This window comes from Mixophyes fleayi, chromosome 2 (assembly GCF_038048845.1).
Source record: "Mixophyes fleayi isolate aMixFle1 chromosome 2, aMixFle1.hap1, whole genome shotgun sequence".
In the NCBI taxonomy this organism is placed as follows: domain Eukaryota; kingdom Metazoa; phylum Chordata; class Amphibia; order Anura; family Limnodynastidae; genus Mixophyes; species Mixophyes fleayi.
In genome coordinates this window covers 344,980,252-345,001,228 of record NC_134403.1, presented here as the reverse complement: position 1 = coordinate 345,001,228, position 20,977 = coordinate 344,980,252, and the positions used below count along the sequence as shown (strand labels likewise).

At 39.5% G+C, this 20,977-nt stretch overlaps 1 protein-coding gene across 6 annotated transcripts in view; it reads right to left on the bottom strand.

The window, feature by feature from the left end:
* The window catches only part of ROBO1 (roundabout guidance receptor 1), an 859,323-nt gene that overhangs the window by 48,144 nt on the left and 790,202 nt on the right, over positions 1 to 20,977 (bottom strand). For all 6 annotated transcript variants that reach the window (XM_075197076.1, XM_075197073.1, XM_075197074.1 and 3 more), the window contains 7 exons: positions 19,765 to 19,933; positions 19,514 to 19,680; positions 17,078 to 17,199; positions 16,553 to 16,784; positions 14,178 to 14,299; positions 10,918 to 11,089; positions 3,367 to 3,564 (listed from right to left, as the gene is read on the bottom strand). In XM_075197076.1, the coding sequence (XP_075053177.1) occupies positions 3,367 to 3,564; positions 10,918 to 11,089; positions 14,178 to 14,299; positions 16,553 to 16,784; positions 17,078 to 17,199; positions 19,514 to 19,680; positions 19,765 to 19,933 (1,182 nt within the window). The remainder of the gene's footprint in view (positions 1 to 3,366; positions 3,565 to 10,917; positions 11,090 to 14,177; positions 14,300 to 16,552; positions 16,785 to 17,077; positions 17,200 to 19,513; positions 19,681 to 19,764; positions 19,934 to 20,977) is intronic.

Genomic DNA, 20,977 nt, shown 5'->3' with positions numbered 1-20,977 from the left:
AAAGATCAGTCAATCTGTTTCATACAGAATACTAATATCTTATCTTGTAAATAACTCTTCTGATCCATTACTAGCTCCCCATTGGTTATGAGAATGACCAGGGGATTTCACAGAATTCTAGTGGGTAACGTGTATCCGAAAAGCACAGAAACGCATCTCACGAAGCAAAATGAACTGAGCCATAGTAACGTCATATCCGGGGGCATAACTAGGAGTAAAGGGGACCTAGCAACATTTTTAAGCACAGTATTGCTAGCTGTGCTCCCTCACCGCAGCCCTTGATGATCCTGCCCCGCTCATAAGACGGGCCTCATAGAAATCACGTAGGCTGCTTTGGCGATAGTTACCCCACTACACACGAGGAGATGTTCCATTCACACCTGTGGGCCCTATTGCATGTTCCCCTTGGCACTATGGTAGCTCCGCCTTTGGTCTACTCTAGGGCTCCCTAGTGTCCTTTTGCTACCTAAAAACTTTAATTTACAATACTTATTTTCCCATCATTTAAATTCTTGATGACCCAAATCACCGCTGGAATAGGGAGTAGGTTCCTATAACTCAATCACCTAATTTGGCAACTAAAAATAAGTATGGGGTTAATGGCAGGACCTGAGCAAGCTCCAGGTCACATGACCATTCCAGGTTTTCATCTCAAAATGATGGGAGACTTAGGGCTAGATTTACTAAGCTGCGGGTTTGAAAAAGTGGGGATGTTGCCTATAGCAACCAATCAGATTCTAGCTGTCATTTTGTAGAAAGTACTAAATAAATGAAAGCTAGAATCTGATTGGTTGCTATAGGCAACATCCCCACTTTTTTCAAACCCGCAGCTTAGTAAATCTAGATCTTAGTCTGTTCCCAGCAGCAAATAATGCAGGAAGACACAGTATGATAACAATTCTACTTAGAAGCCGTGACCGGACATCTCCAACATGTCGTTATGGCTAGAAAAAAAATAGGTATCCTTGTACCAACAATACATTTCTGTAGCTAGCTACCAGCAGACTGTGGGGTATGTGTGTTAGGTACAAGTACTTGGGTATAGCTGGGCTTGGTGGCAATCCTGGTTTCTTCCTCCGAATACCCAATGTCCCAACTTTTTACTTTTAAGAAATCAAGAGTCAAACACTAGATTTTTAAGCATCCGGACAGAGTCACCAACCCCATCCTTAACACTTATCACTGCTGCATATTGCCCTGGATATGACTTCAGAATATTAACTGCAGTTCATTAATGAAGAATAACGTTACAATTATCCCATATCTAACGTTATTAATGATCCAGGTTCCCCCATGTGCAGTATTGGACAGTACTAGATGCCACCAGGGAATCTGCTCACAAAGGCTGATAAAAAAACATAACATTTTATCCTCTTTATACACAGTCATGTACACAATTCCCGGCAGTCATTCCCAGTGACATTTGCTCATTTGCATTTGATTTGTGGTGCATAACTAAGTATTAAAGAGCTGTAGTATTGTTTGTTTAGTTATGTAATATTTCTATGTTGCACTTTTTTATAGATTTGCAAGAACAACAAAACAAAACAACAGACATAGACAATGTAGGTGGGAATTACTGTATAAAGCAACAACATTCAATAATATGTTTAACTTCATTTCTGTACTATTCTACTTTTCTTTTACTAGGTTGGCTAAAATGAATTCTTTCAATTGAATTGAAACATATGTAGATCATAGTTTAGGGCTGTCATGTTTTTCGATGTTAAAAAAAAACCAAGAGCCCCATTTGTTGTGTCTTTACAGCTGTGTATTATATTGTGCCTGTTATTTTTTGTAGATGAACATATTATGTACTTTCAGCGTTTTGCTTCCTCTAATCATTATGCCTCAAAATCGATATTTCACCTTATTATCAAAGCATCGTCTATTCATCCCATTGAGCCTTATTTTCTAAGCCGTCCCCCAAAGCAATAGCAAAACATTTGTTTTGTTTTCCAAATCCACACTCTGGCCTTCATTTCTAGCAGGGAAATTGCATTCCCGCTCTTCGTAGCCGGCTCTTTTCACACCGTCAATGCAATTTAGCAAGATTGGGAAAAGAAAAAAGAAAAATACGACAATGCCACAGTAAAAAGGAGCCATAAACATAGGTGCATTTAAGTGCACAGCTATTCAAACTAGAGTGGAGAGTGGCGAACATCATTGTACAATCACAAGGACGCACCGCGTTGGGGGTAGGAAGGAAGACGTGAAATGTTCCAGCCATTAAATATTTGTCTTTGACCTAACGACATAAACATTGTTAGGTTCTGAAGAACTGAATAATAGATGAAAAGGCATCAGAAGGAATGGAATGACATAGCAAGTCCTTACAGTGCTGCTTAGTTCCTGAAGCTTTTCTTTTCTATCATAGCAAAACCTGTGTACGGATTCTGTATAATATAGTGAGATATTTTATAGACTTTAGCAGCCCGGTAACAGAACACCGGTTTCAACAATGAAAATTAGAGGGAAATACTGGACTCAAAGGATTAAAGCGCACTAAACACTGCACACAATGGAAGTTATTGTGCCTACGCAATACTTCAGAGAGACAGCTCTACATGGCTAGCAATGTGGCACCATGGTTAGCATTGCAATAGCGCTTAGGTCATGAGTTCGACTCCCAACCAAGAGTCTGTGTGGGTTTCCGCCGGGAGCTCCGGTTTAATCCCACACTCCAAAAACATACAGGTAGGTTAACTGGCTGCTGACGAACATGGACACTAGTGTGTCTGTGTGTTAGGAAATTTGGAGTGTAAGCTCCAATGGTCATGTAAATGACAAATATTCTGTTTTGACCATTGTTGTGTAATTTGGTGGAGCTATATAGATAAAAAATAATAATACTACATCCCACAATGTGCAGACAGGTGGAAAAGTTTCCATGGGTGTCCTTTGTAAAAGTTGTAGTGTCACATCATTGCCCAACCTATTATACTTCAGGACAACCTCATTCAATAAAATAGACTTTTCTGCAATAAGGAGGCTTAAATCAGGTCCCATCAATCAGGACCACCTAGATGGTCAGTTCTGCGTACAGCGAGGGGCTCATCACTCGTGGGAGACACCTCCGTGAACCAGATGTGCTCCTCAGCGTACTGAGATGGAAAGATCTGAAGAGGAGAACCGTGCAGACGTGTAACCTCTGATCACATCCAAGCTACAATCTACAACCACCCCTTTAATGAGATTATTATATTCTCCTGCTCACCTCAGCCTCGATGAGAGGGGGGATCTGATTGGCTGAGATGGATAATTGCACTATTTTCATAAATAAAACATGTGTACGATTTCTTATTTGCTGCCTTTACATCAGTTTCATTGACTTTAATAAAAATGATGTAGTAATTCTTTAAATACCTTTCCTGATTCCAGCGTAGGTGCTGTTGAGACCACTGCGTTTCTTGCGGTGACGGTACAACCAGATGCTGAACACCATCAGGATGATCCAACAAGCGGCACCTATACCCGCAATAAAGGCCGGCTGCTTTACCACGTCAGAGATCTGCTGGGCGAGGCTCACTTGGTCACCTGGAGACACCGGATTTCCAAAGGAATCTATGAAACAAAAGACAATTCTATTTCTACTTCTCTTAAGACATCGATTCATGGTCTTCATTCCTTCATTCCTGTCACCCTATCAGCTAGTCACACCCCTTCTCATAATGACCAATCACAATCACTGCTCGACTATCACAGAGGAGAATATAGTGACACTATATAGTATACAGTATATAGTGTATACTATATAGTGTCACTATAGAGAATATAGTGTCACTATAGAGAATATAGTGACACTATAAGTGATGCGTTTGCAATTTGTATACCTGATTATAAGGAAAAAGTTTAGCATCTAATCAATATAAATGTGTTGTAATTTTATATATATAATGTTATATATAATGTTATAGCAATGTTACAACTAAATGTCTAACATTTAAATAAAAATGAATCTATTAATTAAATCACACTGATGTTGTAGCATCATTACCAGCTAATGAACTAAATAAAGCATATAGCACATACTTGCCCAGTGGGGGAGGGGCGTGCGGAACACGTCATTAGGCCCCTCCCCCACTACTCCAATGCTGCAATTTGCTGGGTAATACAGAGGGAACGGGGCTAGGATGGTGCAATTTGATGTGAATCGCGTCATAAGGCCCCGTCCCCATTCACTTCACAAGGGAAATCGGTTAGATTTGAGAGGTAATACTGCATCTATAATATTGCCCAGTGGGAACACGGGAACTGAAATTGTACCCTCTTATTCCATACACAAACCTGCATAAATATTTGTAGAAGAGTAAAAACACAATAAAAGACAAAAACCTGCAAACCCAGTTACTCCATTGTTGGCACAACGTTGCATACCTCATAACTGTCCGATTTAGGTGGGACACTGCCCGCTGTCTGACAGAAAATCATTTCTGTCCATATTTGGAAACAGTTTAGAGATATGTCCCAGGTCATAGCCATTTGAAAGGGCTCATTAATGAGGTGTTTATTGGGGCAAAGATGGGCGCTAGGAGGAGCCTATAACATGCCCTCAGTGTGATGTGACCACTCCCTATGTAGCGTGACTACGCCCTCTTATGGACATAAAGGGAAATTAATAACATTGAAATATATATATATATATATATATATATATATATATACATACATGAGGCATATAAGGCAAGGGATATTGAAGCGTCCAAGTATTTTGAGGGAGGGGAAAAAAATTCTGATCAGTATAGTCAATGTCTGTGCAAAGAGTATTACAATAGACAACACAAATTAGCATAGAATCTCTGTTCTAGTGTTTGTGAAGTACATCTTACGTCTGTGTACTGACTGATAAAACATGTCTTTTTCAGCTTTAAAAAATACATTTAATGGCAAATGAATAAACCTTCCTTTTTAAATAAGCTGTGATTGACTGACTAGGCCCAGTAATCCTTGTTCTATGTATCTTGCACAATAAAACTAAGTGCTTGTAAATCTGAGAGAGTTTATTACAGCTCCCTATGACCACTTAACACTTGGCAAGAGTGGTCTAACTTTGCATTGAACGTAAGCAACAGCAGTAAATTAGTATAATTATATTTGGGGACAAATATACCGTTATGTGATAGACTTTGGTTTTACAAGTGGTAGTGGAGACAGAGAATGTATAAAGTCACAGAGTATTACAGCTCTGAAATCTAAAGTGGAAGCAATAAAGAAGTGTAAATGGTTTTAATCCCATTGATGTATTCTGTTGACAAAACTTTTTTGCAGGTTCTACATATCTGGCTAAGCAGGGTTTTCATTGGCAGACATTATGTCTTGTGATAGCCTAGGGGGCAGATTCAATTCCCCATCTTGTTCTAAAGAACATATAATAATGTGCACTATTACCGTTATTATGGTAAGTTCATCTTAAAATTATGTATCTTTTGGTATAAGGAGTCTTGTGTGGCTACTGCTGCATAGGTATCAGCCCACTTATTGGCCTGGCATGACACTCAATAAAAAAAGCTAATAGTCTGGGACTCCTTAGAAGGGCCTGTATTATACAGATATAGGGCGTCATAAGAGCATTTGCGAGTAGTAACTTAGAATTTTGCGTAAATAGTGTTATAACATGCAGGTGTAAAACTTATGCCGGTGTTTACAGTAGCAGTGATGGCTTCTTGTGCTTTGAGAGGGTGGTCAGGGGCATGCATGTGCAAGCATGGTATGGCAATACCATAGACCAGTGGATCCCAAACTTTTTCAGTTCAAGGCACCCTTATGGTCTCCATAATTTTTTAAGGCACCCCTAAGTCAAAATAATTACCAATGAGTCCCCCCGCCTTGTTTACTACTGGCCCTGGCCGAGGCACCCCTGTGAGATCACCGAGGCACCCCAGGGAGCCTAGGCACACAGTTTGGGAACCACTGCCATAGACACAAGCTAACCACACCCCTTTATGATGGATCCTATTTTGGGTTACATTTAACTTCAGATACGCCTGTTCGGAGGCTTTTCTTTCCAAGTCCATAAACTAAGATTATGAGTTGCTGATCATGATTACAGCATCCTTTCTCTATGTGCTCTGTTTAGGCTGCACATATTTAAAATACGTGCAACTCAAAATACAGGAGCAGGAGAATCTTTGCTCAGAAAAGGAGCATCTTTAGGTACAACTCTAAATTATACTTGTCCACTCCGGGAGACTTCTGGTTTCTCCTGCATCCTGTCCACTTCCTTGTGAAGAGAGCAGGATGGGAGTCTCCATGGCGCAATTCACGTCACTTTGTCCTCCTCTACATCGTTGCACTAGGGGCGGGGCCAAAAGCATGTGATTCGCCCCACCCCCTTCCATCCTGACACTTCACCGAAAGAGCAAAAAGTTGGTCAGTATGCTCTAAATGAGACCCATATCCTGCTTGCTCGTGCTGAGTACACTCTCTACACCGATACACTAAAGGAGCCGCCTTGAGATTATTAGTTCTTCTTACTGCAACCTTTAAAACCGTATCAAATTTGCTGTTACACTGTCTCAGCTCAGTGATTTACTGTATTGTCATTCAGATAACCTGATCTTATCCAGGTAATGTAGCAGCCTTCCAGCTTCTCTGCATAGAGCCTTCTGCATTGTGAACCATGAAATATCTCATCTGAAGAGTTACACTTGTAGGTAATCACCCGCTGCAGCCATTTGTTGACTGAAAGTTTTATGTTAGTGATCAGGGGGCAGTGAAGTTCATTAAACAGGTCTGTTCTTGGCTGCCTAGTACACCCTTTGTGTCCCTTAGGTTTACGGATTTCACAGCTATTTGGGAGAGGTTTAGTTGGTTTGGTTCAGGTTTTATGAGTTCAGCCAACTACGGTTCCACTGATGAACCAGCTGGGCTTATACGTATAAAATGTACCGTCCGTGACTAATGGATTTATATCCCCGCTCTATATCTCTGTCTTTGCCCAAGCACAGGTGAAGCGGTGATGACATATGAAAAAGGTGGAACACAATACTAATATTAAGACAACAGAATTGGCACCTTAGTTCCACAGGCTTCAAAGACATTTCAGTAAAAACAAAAGCAGAATTCCTTTACCAGGTGCACTGGAAAAACTGGCACTGGGAAGGTGATGGTGCACAAAATGATATCTTAATATTGCAACAAAACAATAGTAAATATGTGTAAGAATAGTTCACAATCACACCTACAATCCAGCAAAAGCAATACTGTCCCACTTATTTTAAGATATCGTCTTGCAATTCAGTTCACCGATATTATCCATGACTAAATCATCTATCATTACCTAGAAAATATTAATATTATCCACCTAACCAACAATATCAATAGCACTTACATATTTATTGTATATGGTTTCAGCCTAAGAGTAGATAACATTAATATGAACACAGACACCAGTATTGTTTATGAGGTAACGCAGCCCTCTAGTGGTAGGTGTCAGAATTAATCACTACCAAAGTTTATTTCAGATAATACTTTGTAATATAAAATTTCTTTAACAAGATTGGGATTACATAAAAAAAATGACTTTAACAAGTGATAGGTAGAGAACAGGTGAATCTATGAAAGACTGATTTCTAGTAAATCAAACTTGGAAATCATCTAAAAAGTGATTACTGGTTTCAGACAATTGAGATTAGTTCAAAACCAATGATATTAGAAAACCCCCAAATGTTTATGCATGTACAGTATAAGAATAAAAATTAATGGGCCCATATTAAACATAATCTCATAATGTTAACAAAATAAATTAACCACTCAATTAAAAAAGTGTGAATAGCTACTGACTAACGAAAGGACATTTCAGACTGACTGTTTGTGCTCTGTATTTAAAGTTGAAAAATCAAAGCAGTCACCCACACTACAGGAAAACGATATAACCTACTGTATTGTCATAAATATATTATTTAGGTGTTACTTGAACACTCAAATTTAAAAGTAAATAACTACATAGGTCCAAATACAAAGATATAAGTGTTTAAAAAGAACTAGGAGTACTATTTGCAGCGCCATTAGCCAAACTTTTAACCAATCACAGCTGACAAGCTATAATTACAGGTGATAGGAGAATAGCAAAGTGGTAGGGTTTTAAATGCTATGGGTCTGATTCATTAAGCAGAGCAAAGCATAAAAAAGGAGTAACTTTGCACCTGGGCAAAACCATGTTGCATGAGAGGGGAGGTAAATTTAAAATGTGGGGAAAGATTTATAGTTGGAGTAGGGCATGTTCTAGATCAACTTTAAATTTCAGTGTAAAAGTAAAGCTATAAAGTATTTGGACCTGAGTCATTAAGGAGAGAGCAAAGCATAAAAAAAGAGTAACTTTGCACTTGGGCAAAACCATGTTGCATTGGAGGGGGAGGTAAATTTAAAACGTGAGGACAGATTTAAAGTTGGGGTCGGACATGTCCTAGATCAACTTTAAATTTCAGTGTAAAAATAAAGTATTTGTGTGCTACATGAAAAACAGCCAGTATTTAACTTATGTGCGAAATAATAAACTAATTTGCACCCCTTGCATTGTAACATGGTTTGTGCCGGAGAACATTTAATCCTTTTTTTGCCTTACTTTCCTTAATGACTCCGGCCCATTGTGTACAATTGCTCAGAGTTAGTTCTGATTATATCATATTTAGCACAAAAAAGTGAATAGTGAAGAATAAGATAACTATGATCCATCAATGCAATTGTTTAGAGTCAAACAAGATACAGGTTCCAGAGCAGACTGGATTTGCTGTCGAGAGAGGATTTTAGATTTGACTCAGTAAAGCTGGGTACACACTACAGATTTCTCGAATTCACAGACGTTTTTGTCACGAGGGGCGGGGCCAAAATGACGCGATTCACCGCAAATTGCGTCATTTTGTGGAGCATGTTGCCATATGCGGGATATTTACCGACCCGAATTTCGGTAGTCTCCCGGACATTCTGGGAGAGTTGGCAAGTATGACTTAACTATAGTGACAGATAAGGGTGGGTCAGTGGATGGAGCTTATCTAGATTTCAACAGGGCATTTGATATGGTCCCACAATATATAAATCCTCAAACTAAATATCCTTGGTATTGACTGAGAGATTGAATAAAGGTTTAACTAACGGACAAGAGACACAGAGCTGTAGTCAATGGTGTAAGCTCAGAGGAAGAGCTGCTGACCAGTCAGGAACTTCAGGGATCAGTTCAGCCTCCATTGTTATTAATGTATTTATTAGAGATTGCACATATTTACTTCAATCACTTGCACAACAGACCCTCCTCTTAGATGTGACCAGTGTAGTCTGTGATGTGTTAGTCTATAAGAACCAGTTATATGAATAAAATAAGCCAATACTGAGAAGGTAGGTATAGGTCGGGGCTGAAATCAAGCTTGTTGTATGAATATGGAGGAGGTGATTGACATAACTATTATACAAAGGCTTCTGCATCTCCCAGTGGGTGTATGTCTTACAGTGGTCCTGTCATCTGCACACAGTAGGGGCAGCCCCTTGGCTGCAGAACTAATAATCAGTTTATTTATTCCCGAGAAACTATCAATGAGGCATGAGGCACTTTGTAGAGGCACGAAAGTGCCTCACAGGGAATTATATGGCAATAACAATTACAACTGTTTAACAACTATTAAAAATGTCACATTTGGCAACAAAACACTTAAAAACAACAGCAACAGAAGCAAATGCAATACATCTACGTGACACAGAACACGTTTCTGTTGAGCCGCACTCACAAACATACAACTATTAGTTCAGTGTTGTTACAAATTTGTTGTATCAAAGCATCTATAACGTCACGTACATATCTCGAGTGGCAGCATAGTCTACAAAGCTAAAAGAGGAGTACGCATTATAACTTTTATTTTCATTATTTTTCTGTTTAATGTAGCACAGTGGTCAACATTGCCACTAGCCAGATCCTCTGATCAGCTGTCAAGTCATCAAGTGCTGCCAGTACTTTGACACTATATAAAGGACAATACTGATAATCTGACATCACAGACTGATTTGTAATAAAATATAACAATAGTAAAAGATAAAGAAAATCCAAACTCTCAAACAATAAAAGATATGTACGACGGGAAGATTTTGGGTCATTAAGGAAAGCAAAGCAAAAAAAAGAAGTCAGTTTTCTCCTGGACAAACCATGTTACAATGCAAGGGGTGCAAATTAGTTTATGACTTTGCACACAAGTTAAATACTGGCTGTTTTTTATGTGGCACACTGAAATTTAAAATTGATCTAGGACAGGCCCTACCCAAACTATAAATCTGTCCCCACATTTTAAATTTACCTCCCCCTCCAATGCAACATGGTTTTGCCAAGGTACAAAGTTACTGCTTTTGTATGCTTTACTCTCCTTAATGTCTCAGGCCATTTGGCCTGGAGTTATTAAGAAGAGCAAGGCAAAACAAGGAGTAAATTTGCTCCTGGGCAAACCATGTTACAATGCAAGGGGTGCAAATTAGTTTACTATTTTGCACATAAGATAAATACTGACTATTTTTTCATGTAGCACACAAATCCTTGATAGCTTTATTTTTACACTGAAATTTAAAGTTGATCTAGGACCTGCCCTATCCCAACTATAAATCTGTCCCAACATTTTCAATTTACGTCCCCTCCAATGCAACATGGTTTTGCCCAGGTGCAAAGTTACCCCTTTTTATGCTTTGCTCTCCTCAATGACTCAGGCCCTTTATGTTTACAAGCAAAGAATAAGGAAATGCACAACGTGAAAAATGAAAAGCGATGACTGTTATTTTTGCAAGTAAATGAACCACACGTTTCTGTTTAAATTAGATTATTATTAATACATAACACTGGAGAAAATAAGCAGAGAAACACCTTGCATACATACAATCATTCCTTTTACTACTATACAGAACATAGCACAGAGATGTCATTACATGTAGTATTGTTGTAAAACTCACCCAACTGGATAAACTGAGGCTCACTTTTCACCCCCGCCCCGGCCCCGGTGGTGGCTGCCACTTCCACGCTGTACTTGATGCCAGGAACTAGGTAGGGAATGACTACCGACAGAGTTGAACCATCGACACTCTTGTTAATATGATACCGGCTTTCATTACCAAGACACCAAACCTAGGAAGCAAACACAATCTTCAAAAACAGACTCGAGACGTAACTGTTTACTCATACATTTCATTAATGCACCTTTATTCATAATACACAAATGTTTAGCTCTCTTTTCTGCATTCTGTTGATCTTTAATGTGTTTATTTTTTTCATGTCTTTTTATTCTGCAAATGTAAAGTACCCAGAATTATAAGTGACATTTGTATATCGCCAACATATTCCATAGAGATGTACAATATCAGGATGAGCGAGAGAGTGCCAAAATAAGAGATGGGCGTGCTCTTGAGAGCTAGCAACCTAGATGGAGAACATGTAAGCTGGGTAATGTTGCTGATTCTTATTAAATGAACAGGTTGGATTGGTCCAGCTGACAGGATAGCTGCATCCTTAGTGCATAGAATATACTATAAGGATAGCTGCATCCTTAGTGCATAGAATATACTATAAGGATAGCTGCATCCTTAGTGCATAGTATATACTATAAGGATAGCTGCATCCTTAGTGCATAGTATATACTATAAGGATAGCTGCATCCTTAGTGCATAGTATATACTATAAGGATAGCTGCATCCTTAGTGCATAGTATATACTTTAAGGATAGCTGCATCCTTAGTGCATAGTATACACTATAAGGATAGCTGCATCCTTAGTGCATAGTATATACTATAAGGATAGCTGCATCCTTAGTGCATAGTATATACACTTTAATAGTTTCTCACTACTTGTCCTGCTTACAGCATGTTACAGCAGTGGTGGAAGTGGGGGTGTATACGGTGGAACACCACACCATACCATACCATACCGCCACTTCTCCTACTGCCTTCATTCTAAAACTATTCCATTCCATTCCCAGTCCATTCCACTTCTAAATCACCACTTTGACCACTGTGTTACAGGCATACTATACAAGGTCCAGCCAATCTAGATACAATTTTATTGCTCTGTTCCACTGTCTCACCCGGGGACATGATTGGGTGGGAATGTTGGGGGAAGGGAGGTATGTAATGGGCAGCCTAGCACTGTACAGCACTAGGCAACCCACTGGGGGAGTAGACACACCCTCTCCCCCCCAAGACGTGACCATGTCTCCCCACTTACCAAGGTCACACCTCCTGTCCCGCTGATGTTGAGAGGTATGTATAGAATGCCTGGACAGCACAAAATAGAACTAGGGGTATATTTACTAAACTGCAGGTTTGAAAAAGTGGAGATGTTGCCTATAGCAACCAATCAGATTCTAGCTGTCATTTTGTAGAATGTACTAAATAAATGACAGCTAGAATCTGATTGGTTGCTATAGGCAACATCTCCACTTTTTCAAACACGCCGTTTTGTAAATCTAGCCCATAGTCAATGTGGCCGTTACAGCAAAATTTATCTCAACTGTTTTAACCCCGTCTCCTGGATCCATTCTTCCCAAGCATTAGGCATTCCCACCAGACGGGCAGCAGAGAGTAGTTACTCTGAGAGTAGTTACTCTGCATCTCATATAAGCCTTAGTGCAGTTCATTTTTAAATCAAGTCCCATTTTTAGGTGAGGGGGCTACTCCGAGCCTTGGTCATCTCGCCATCTCCTTTGAATGCTGCACTCATAGGAAAACAGTGTCCGCTGTTAGGGGGAGCTCCCTCTTGTGTGACGGCCGACACCATAAGGCTTATACAGCCTGGAATGTCATGCACACAATCCGGCATTCCGGGGCTGCAGTTAGATTCCGCTCAGGGGGGAAGAGCACGCTGGCGTAGAAACTGCAGAGCATCTCACCGAAGAGCGGAGACAGTAGGCCGGTCTGGCAAGGTGGAGACGAGGGGACATTGTCTCACCCTAGAAACGCTCTAGTTATGCCCCTGCCATGTGCTATGCATTGTACAGAATACCAGAACTCTACACTATGCCTGTACCATATATAAAATATTATTCTAGTATATTGTACATATAAAACTTCCTATGTTTCCTATTTGTCTTGTTTAGGTTATATTCCTTTATGAATCTTTCTGCCTGTATCCGAGCTGCTGTGAATTCCTTGCATTTACATCTTTATGTAACTGAGAGGAAGGACACAGTCAGCAACTTAAATGGTCATTTAAAAAAAGCCCCTGCAACTGATCTTCGTTAAGATATAAAATGTAAATACACAATGACAGATAAACTTTATAGAATAAATACTGCAGAAATCTAAATGATCACATTTATGTTTGAGACTAAATATCTGACAACAGTAGATGTTACAGTACAGGAATGTGCTATCACTTTATTTATCATTCAAAGGTGGTCATTTTCCCCTCTCACCACTAGATGGAGACAAACGTCCATGCACAATGACTTCCATTCATTGCATTTGTTTCCAATTTACATTCTGAAAAAAGTTGACAAATGTTTGGGTCGCTTACATTTTATTTAGCCCTATTTTTTATTCCATATCAAGCCAATATGATCAAGCCATTACAAATGGTATGAAACACACTGCATTCTAATGTGTTCACATAAATTGTCATGTTTATTCTGTAGTATGTGTCCTCATATAATTAAGCAATGTATATTAATAGTCTTATAGGAGAAGTAGAGGAACGTAAAATAGGTCCATGAAATATTGTAGATGAAGGATCATTTGTTGTGTTAGGAAAACACAGGCTTTGGCTAAATTAAACATGACATGTCAGGCAAGGTGTTTACTAACAAAAAAATGATCTTAAGGCCCCAAAATGTCATTTTGTCTTGTTCTTTCCAACTTATGGATAAAATAACAAACTACTGACGTCAATGGTGGTGAGAGCTTGCTGACATTTTCTAGCAAGGTCTTTCATATGTACATTTTAATTGGCTAAGACATGTGTTAGCAATCTACATGAATAAAGTAGCTGAAAATGAAACATAATTTTAGAAATGAAAAACTGGGACACTCATGTAACCTGAAGATTGCTGAGACCACAAAATCCATCCCATACTTATTTTATTATTTCTAATAAGTTCAATAAGTTTTAGGAAGCTATATCACATTGTCTTGTTAATTTGGGTGGAGTACAAGAGACGTGTCCTGGGAAAAACAGTACACACGGGAGCCCTACACCTACAGGAAATCCCATCTTACTCTTTTACCTTGTATTCTTGGACCAAACCATTTTGGTTTTCTTCAGGGGGTGGCTGCCAAGCGACTACAATGGCAGTTCCATTGCCATCATTCTTTGTGATTGTCACGCTCTGGGGGGGAGCACTGGGGGCTGCGTAGGTTGAAAAACAATGTAACAAGATACGTTAATGACTGAATATGTAATTAGTTATACGATAATTCTGTGTGTGCTAACACGCAGGCATTGATAACGCATCAGTTCTGATTATTACATATCCTCAACACTGATCAGAGACCCAAAAGTACTGTCTGTGCAGAGAGAGAGGAGGGTGAGAGATAGAGAGAGAGAAGGTGAGGGTGAGAGAGGGAGAGTAAGAGGGGGAAAGAAAGAGAGAGAGAGACATACAGCCTGATTGATTAATGCGCGCATACTGAGCAGCTCCGCTAAAGAAGTGCCCCTACATAGCGGCACCGTACTATACAGCAGCCGCGGTGCTGTCAATGAAGCGTCCGCGCCGGTGCTGTATTGTATACAGCACCGCCGCAGACGCTTCTTTGACAGCGCCGCGGCTGCTGTATAGTACAGTGCTGCCGAAACGGCGCGGGCACATGCGCAGCAGCTCTCTCGCAGATTTTTATTTATTTTTTGGGGTGGGGGGGGGAAACCCCCCCTTAAAAATCCTGCGTGCGCCCCTGCTGAGCGCAACATGTGTTTGTTTTAAAAAGCACAGAAATCGCGAATTCAACAAGGAGCGGATGTGAAGATACATGCGGTGATGAATACAGATCTAGGTCCACTCTGCTCTACTAGACAATACACTGCTGGTTATGTCCAAGACATAAATGGAACATAACATTTTTACATTTAGTATGAGTCATTAATACATTGAACCAATGGTGTAACTAGAGAGCTATGACTGAAATGACAAATCCACTATTTAACAATGTAGATTTTTATTAATATTAAGTACACACAGCATCAATAGGTTCTAATGTCCATTCACTGCAACATCTGCATTCCCCAACATTCCGCTGCAGATAACAAGCGTTACACATTAAGGGCCCGATTTTGAGTTAGGAGCAGAGCAAAGAAAAAGAGCAACTTTGCACCTGGACAAACCATATTACAATGGGTACGGGCATCACGGTGGCTCAGTGGTTATCACTTCTGTCTCACAGCACTGGGGTCATGAGTTCAATTCCTGACCATGGCCTTATCTCTGTGGAGTTTGTATGTTCTCCCCGTGTTTGTGTGGGTTTCCTCCGGGTGCTCCGGTTTCCTCCCACACTCCAAAAACATACTTAATTGGTTACTATCAAAACTTGACCCTAGTCTCTCTTTGTGTGTATGTGTATATTAGGGAATTTAGACTGTAAGCTCCAATGAGGCAGGGACTGATGTGAGTGAGTCCTCTGTACAGCGCTGCGGAATTAGTGGCGCTATATAAATAGCTGATGATGATGATGACAATAAAGGGGATACAAATTAACTTTTTTTTTTTTCCCACACAGGGAAATACTGGCTGTTTTTTCATGTAGCACATAAATATTTGATAGCTTTATTTTTACACTGAAATTAAAGTTGATTTAGGACATGCCCTATCCCAACTATAAATCTGTCCCCACATTATAAATTTACCTCCCCCTTCTAATGGAACATGGTTTTGCCCAGGTGCAAAGTTACTTTTTTTCTTTGCTTTACTGCTAACTCAAAATCAGAGTCTTTTGGGGAGGATCAGTTCATCAAGGCTCACTCCAGTACCCATCAGAAAGATCTATGCACCCGGTTGATAATTAATGTTGTGTTGTTTTTTAAATATAAATGATCTTTAAAATTCTTCACTTACTGCATGAGTCGCCGGTTATTAACACTGACACATTCAGCCACATTCAGTTTTATAATTAAATCAATATTTCTGCTAACTCAAATAACACTGACCACTTATGTTGACTACAAGTAAACATATCTGGTAGCTTGTCTTATATGACCTTACCTTAATGGATCTATTGTCCATATTAAGTTTCGGGAAAAACGGTCACATTGTGATTTCACTCACAAGCCCTAATCATACCCATATATCTGAAGTTTGTCACTAAATGAATTAAGTTTATGAGCAGATATCTAGTTTTCCAAAGCCGGTCGCCAGATATTATTTGACTATTTTAAAATACGCTCTTCCAATCAAGCTAATCTTTGTGTTTTTGGTTAAATAGTGTATAGTATACATGTAAACAAATCACAGTTAAAGGAATCTGATCATATTTCCCTTTAAAATTTGTAATCTCCAATCAGCATAATGATTACCTTGAAAAATCTGCACAGCTTTTCTGAACAAACAAACATTGCCGGAGCAATCAGCGTAACTTCGAATGACATATAAGAAAGAAGGAGAGAGAGGGTTACCTTCTTCCAGGGTCTTTGCAAATCGTACTTCGCTGTCAGCTCCTTGGAACTCGTTAAAGAAAGGACGGGCCTTGATTTCGTAGTTGACGCCTTTCTTAAGTTCGGGGATAACTGCGCTGTTTTTTGCAGGGGTGCGGACTTCAAATATGGACCAGGCCGATTCCCCGCGGTTTTCTAAACTGGGCCGGTAGAGAATCTTGTAACCTTGAATATACTGACACTGCTGGTCCACCTGAAGGGGGGAGAATAAACACATGTGACTTTAGCAGCCCCTGCAATGTGTACTCTGTGATACTGACATTCCCGGCAGTTTGGTACGAAGAACAATTTAAATGCTAATGAGGAAAGTCAAGATCTTGTAATGTCATAACGCTTATCTTGTACCCGCGATTAACATTTCATTATGGCTATGTCTTTTTCTCTTAAGGAAGAGGTGTTTTTATGACTTTTTTTTATTTAATGTGTTTATTGCTATCCTGGAGCAGAGTTGGCACGCTCATTGACTCCATAGATCCATCTACTTACTGTCCAGTGCACTTCAATGGAAGAGGATGACAGGATGGTTGGATTATGAAGATGTAGGACTACGTCTCCAAGTTCTCGCTGTACTTGTTTGTGATCCACACCCTGGCTTGTAGGAGGGATATCTGGAATAATAAAAGTATTACATCCATTGTTTTTGAAGGACATATTCCATTTTTTTAGCTGAATGTTTTGTGCCTAGCATACGATAGGCATCCTACTTCATTAGACACAGCTCAGAAAACATATCTGTATATATACATAAGGGCATCTAGAACATCTAGTAATATATATAAAATAATTATACGTAGATGTTGGTGCACTTCGAGTGATTACATCTAGAACATAAAGACCATCTAGAATAATGACCTAGTACAATCTGCGTAACTATGAATATCTACGCTAAGCGCCTGATGCTGAGATTAAAAAGGAGCAAATTTGCACCTTGGCAAAACCAAGTAGCACTGCAGGGGTGCAAATTATTGTATTGTTTTGCATGCAGGGAAATACTGTCTGCTTTTCACATGTAGAGCACAAATATTGGACAGCTTTAATTTTACATTGAAAGTGATTGTTGTTGAAGATATGCCCTATCCCAGCTATACATCTGTCCCCACGTTTTAAATTTAGCCCCCCCCCCTTTCCATAATGCAACATGGTTTTGCCAAGGTGCAAATTTGTTTTTTTTTTGCTTTCCCTCCCTCTAACTCAGCATCAGGCCCTCAGTGCATAAACCTATTTATTCTTTGTACTACAATAATAAACAGCCATGCGGTATATGTGTTCTAATATAAAATATTCTACCTATATTTAGTTTAACCAAACATATACAATGTGAGACATATTGTATTTTGAGAACAGAACTCTTGTGGCAGGGCCTGATTCATTAAGGATCTTAAATGAAGAGGATCCTTATTTCAGTCTCCTGGACAAAGCCATGTTACAATACAAGGAGTGCAAATTAGTTTTCTGTTTTGCACATAAGTTAAATACTGACTGTTTTTTCATGTCCTAGGAAAGGGTTACACTTCTACTTCTCAGTGGTCTACAGTAAGATAAATGAAATGCAGGAGTGCAGGATGCACTTAGTTTGACCTGCTCAGAGATGTGTTGTGGGTGATTGGAATCTTATATCTAGCTGGGTCACTTCTGAATAGGTCACTGGGAACTTACTAAACTTGCAGAGCCTACAACTGTTATAGGGAATGATCTGCATGAACATGAGCTTCACAATGTTCTGTTCTCCTCTCCCTACACCTCATACATTAATACAAAGGTTTATGCTGGCTCTAATGAATCTATTGCAGGATTTGAGAGTCCAAACCAGATTTGTTTACATCTAACAATTTGCTCGGAGTTTCGCAGCTCTTATTTTTTTATTAAATCCATTGGACTTGACATGTATTTTATAGGGTTTTAAGTTAACAAATTAAATACAAATGTATTAATAACACATCAAATAAAATAGATTGCAAAATAATTTGAAGCAGTAAAATGCAAGAGGGCAAATGTGTAAACAATAATGTTTTATACATGTAATAATGTAATATACATGTAATATACATAACACTGTGATGTAATCCATAATCTGCACAAACACAGACTGGATTTACTCGCACCATCATCATCATTTATTTATATAGCGCCACTGATTCCGCAGCACTGTAGAGAACTCACTCACATCAGTCCATGTCCCAGGGTTACAGTCTAAATTCCCTAACACACACACACACACACACTCAAACAGACAGAGAGAGAGAGAGAGACTAGGGTCAATTTTGATAGCAGCCAATTAACCTACTAATATGTTTTTGGATTGTGGGAGGAAACCGGAGCACCCGGAGGAAACCCACGCAAACACAGGGAGAACATACAAACTCCACACAAAAGCTAATTTTGTGACTGGTTAAACCCCATTCTAACAGCTCAGGCCACCTTTGGACGCCGAAACCGTCCCAAAGAACTCCGGACTGTTGACACATGTGACCGAGTCAGGAAACTGTTTTTCAAAGCTCTGTGTATGATTTGATATTTCCATTAATAAATGGCAGCTCTATGCAGCCACGTTATAAAAGCGCTAGACCCATAGAATGGAGTTTAAGATGTTTGAAATTATATGTACTATAGCTATCTACCTGGTCTCAACTCACTGTGCTTTGTACTCTTCCATATTGTCATATCACTAGCCACTATAGTTGTTGGCATTAGCTTTTTCATATAACGCAATGTTTTTGTTTTTTTAAGAACATAAGTACAATGTGCTGTAACTCAGCAACCAATCAGATGTTAGCTTCCATTTTCTACACTGTGTTAGAATAATGACAGCTATAATCTGATTGGTTGCTATGAGTTAAAAGACATTTGAGCATTTTTCCAGGTTATTAAATGTATTTTACATTTATTGGCTCTTTGACTGCTATTATCTAGGGTTGTGCATACCTTGTGTTTTTACAGGGTCAGATATTTGGCTGGGGTCGCTCAGTCCATATGCATTAGCTGCTCTCACTAGGAAGAGGTAGATTGCGTTGGGTTTCAGGGCCTTAACAGCAAAAGATTCAGTCTTGACATTTTCGGCCACTGTTTGCCAGCTACTTCCAGATGCATGGCTACAAAAAGAACAACAATTCAGTGTAACCAATCACAATTGAAAAACTCTGCGAAATGCACTGTTGCCCCAACCACTCTAGTACCTAAAGGCTTCTATAATGTACGATGTTGGTGTTGCGCCGGAATTCAAGTTTGGTTGCCAGGATAAGGTCACTGTGTTCCTGCTAACATCCGTGACTTCAGGTTTCGAAGGCGCACTTGGAATAAGATTGGGGTCGGTGGCTCGCGGAGGTTGTACTGGAACACCATATTCTAAAGAAATGAGAAACGCGTTGAACAGGTGAAATATATCAACACAATGGTAACTTGGGAACCCATATGGCTCAAAAAGATATACAAATACAATTACAGTAGTGCAGTTAGCAGTTCATTGTGGGAAAGGAATGAGTGAAAAAACAATGCTATATTTTGACCAAAATCTGATTTGTGTAGCTGTGAATATCTCAGATTGTGCAAATGAATTACAAAAAATACTATGTGCCTTTCTGTGCACTCACATCAATACGCTCTAGTCCATCTGTATGAGAGTGTGGACTGCATCATAATGATCTTGGAAGTCATTAAACATAGCTAAGACTGGGGCAAAGATCCAACTGTGACTTTAAGCTCTGACCATTTTTAGCTTCTACTTAAATAATCTAAAGACTTACATGCTTAAGCTGGGTACACACTACAGAATTTTCCACCAACTCTTTATGCCGATCGATTTTACATGCGATCGATGGTCCGATCGCTCGGTCCATGGACTGCATACACACTAGCCTTGTTTAGGACAATAAAGGGAAGAGCGGACGTCCCTTTAGCGACTTTTTACAGCCATGTTGTCGTGAGCAATGACTGTAATTTCGTACTCACTGTTGTGGATCAGTCGGAAGTTTATACACACTACACAGCGGAAACGAGATTGGAACCAAAATATGAAACGGTACGACCAACCAAATGAGGCGACAATCGTGCATTTGGGCAGACTTTCGACCACCGTGTCACTGCACACACTGACCTGACTTTTGAACGAGCGGTCGTATGTCGGCTGGTTGAGCCAATTATTGGACGAAAACTGTGTAGTGTGTACCTAGCTTAAGGCTGGGTAGTACACAAATGTCCTCCCGATGTGTTATCTATAACGATTTTATCAACTACTGATAATAAAAAAGTCCCAATCAGCAGCCGATTCATGTGTACACACTATACGTGTTTTACAAGATTTACCTACAGATCTGTGCTCTTCATCTGTCATAACCATCGACTGAAAAGATGGTGACTCTGTAAACTCTATGGAGATCCTGACCGTGAGCA